Raw genomic sequence first — 2302 nt, forward strand, 5'->3', positions numbered from 1 at the left:
TCCAAGATCGAGACCCTCCGCCTGGCCTCCAGCTACATCTCCCACCTGGCCAACGTGCTGCTGCTGGGCGAGGGCTGCGAGGACGGGCAGCCCTGCTTCAGTGCCATCTACGGCGCCAAGGGCGACCTGGACAGCAAACAGCCCCGCAGCATCTGCACCTTCTGCCTCAGCAACCAGCGGAAAGGGGTGAGCGGGGCACTGGGCTGGGGGGCCCTGGCCTGAGCGGAGCAGGAGGCTCAGCACATCCCCGGGGGACAGGGGGCAGCAGACCCTGCCTGGGCTGAGCAGGGCAGGAGCCTCGGCATGGCTCAGTGAGAACTGCAGACTTTGGCTCCAACTCCCACTGGAGGTTTTGGCTGCTCCCGGCCAAATCCTGCTCGTAGCCGCACGCCCACAGCTCCAGCTCGCGTCAGAGGGCCGGGCTGCTCCCCCACGTCCATCCGGGCTGGGAGGTCTCGGGGGTTGAACAGTCACCCCAGAGCTGGAGGCAACTGGCTGTCCCTGGGGAAGCTCAAAGCTCGCACACTGACCCCATCCCCATCCCCATCCTCATCCCTATTCCCATCTCCATCCCCAACCCTGCCAGCTCACCGACACTGTGGCAGGGCTGCCCCCAGCAGCTCCCTGATGTGATGGGGACAGGTAGAGCTCCCCATCCAGTGTCCCCATGCAGGATTTGTCACCAGCACTGGCACAGCTCTCACACAACCAGGTGGCTGAGCTGGGGCTTGGCACAGCACCCCTGCCCTACCCTGCCTGGCCAGCTGACACCCCCAGCACCCTGTGGCTCAGGGGGCACCTTTCCCATGGTGAGTCCATCCTGCTGCCCATGCCAGGGTCCTGGGTGCCCTTGACCCAGGGTGAGGGCCTGGCAGCTGCCTCTTTCCATGGGCATCCCTTGGCAGGGCTGTGAGCAGGGATCTGCCTCTGTCCCACAGACCCTCAAGCTGTCCCACATGTAACCCCAAGCAGCTCAGCCACAGGTCACACTCCAACCCTTGGGCCTTTTTCAGTTTCTGCTGCTCTATCTTTAATTGCTCCCCTGCTCCTGCCGCCCCCTCAGCAGCTTCTCCAGCCCTCCTGGGAGTCCTCTGGCCTGACCTGACCTGGTAGAGCTGCCCCTAGCTGGGACCTTCCAGCCAGGGCTGAGCTGTGACCCTGGACTGCTCCTCAGGGCTGGAAGCTGGGGGCTGGCATGGTGCTGGACACCCAGGGGATGCTGCAGAGGCACTGGGGCCCGGGATCCTCTCTGGCACCCAGAACTCTGGGGGGCAATGGCAGGAGCTGGGCTGAGATCCAGCTCTGTGCCTCCCAACTCTGGGGCTGGGCTGGAAATGGGCTCTGCTGGGCTGGAAATGGGCTGGACCAGGCTAGGCTGGGCTGGAAATGGGCTATACTGGGCTGGAAATGGGCTGGGCCAGGCTAGGCTGGGCTGGAAATGGGCTATACTGGGCTGGAAATGGGCTGGGCTGGAAATGGGCTGTACTGGGCCATGCTGGGCTGTGCTAGGCTGGAAATGGCCTGGGCTGGAACTGAGCTGTGCTGGGCTCTGCTGAGCTGTGCTGGATTATACTGGAATGTTCTGGGCTAAATCTGGGCTATGCAGGTCTGTGCTGTGTTATACTGGGCAGTACTGGGCTGAAGTTGTGCTGGTGCACTGGGAGGTGGGGCTGAGCCTCCTCATCCCAGTCTGGACTGTGTGTCTGCCTGGGGCTGTGGGTCTGTCCTGGGGTGGCACTGGTCCTGACCACAGGTCCTGAGCAGCCATTAGGGCTGTGTCCTGCAGGGTGACAAGGCCATGGGGACCCACCTTAGGGGGCTCCACCACAGCACCCACCTCCCAGTCACCCAGCCAGCCACTCACCAGATGTAGCCCCATCTGTCTTGTCTATCTGTCTGTCTGTGCATGCCAGGCAGCACTGAGCTGCCCCAGGAAAGCAGAACTGGCCGTCTCAGAGTGGGTCCCCATGGATGACTTGGTGGGATGAACAGTGGGCAGGAGCGGGGTGCCCACTCCTGGACACCCCACGATACCTGAAGCTCTCCCTCCTCTCTCTGCAGGGCGGTCGAAGGGATCTTGGGGGCAACTGCCTGAAGGTGCGAGGGGTCACCCCCCTGCGAGTGTCACGGAGATGAGCCGGGGTCCGGCAGCACCCGCCTGAGACAGCGGCAGAGCCGGCTGGAGCCCGCACACACCAGCCCAGAGACCGCAGCGGGGAGGGAGGGAGCTGAGCCCAGGCTGGCACCACACCGACACCGGCCCTGGAGCTGGCAGTGGGGTGGGAGGACGCTCCCATGGCCG

At 64.2% G+C, this 2302-nt stretch overlaps 1 protein-coding gene across 1 annotated transcript in view; it reads left to right on the forward strand.

The window, feature by feature from the left end:
* Nucleotides 1-2223, forward strand: part of TCF15 (transcription factor 15) — a 9435-nt gene extending 7212 nt beyond the window's left edge. Inside the window, exons 2-3 of the mRNA XM_029960406.1 lie at nt 7-186; nt 2062-2223. Of these exons, the coding sequence (XP_029816266.1) occupies nt 7-186; nt 2062-2136 (255 nt within the window). The 3' untranslated portion in view covers nt 2137-2223. The remainder of the gene's footprint in view (nt 1-6; nt 187-2061) is intronic.
* The last annotated feature ends 79 nt before the right edge of the window (nt 2224-2302 follow it).

This window comes from Manacus vitellinus, unplaced genomic scaffold (genome assembly GCF_001715985.3).
Source record: "Manacus vitellinus isolate BGI_N305 unplaced genomic scaffold, ASM171598v3 scaffold_26_pilon, whole genome shotgun sequence".
Taxonomy (NCBI): domain Eukaryota; kingdom Metazoa; phylum Chordata; class Aves; order Passeriformes; family Pipridae; genus Manacus; species Manacus vitellinus.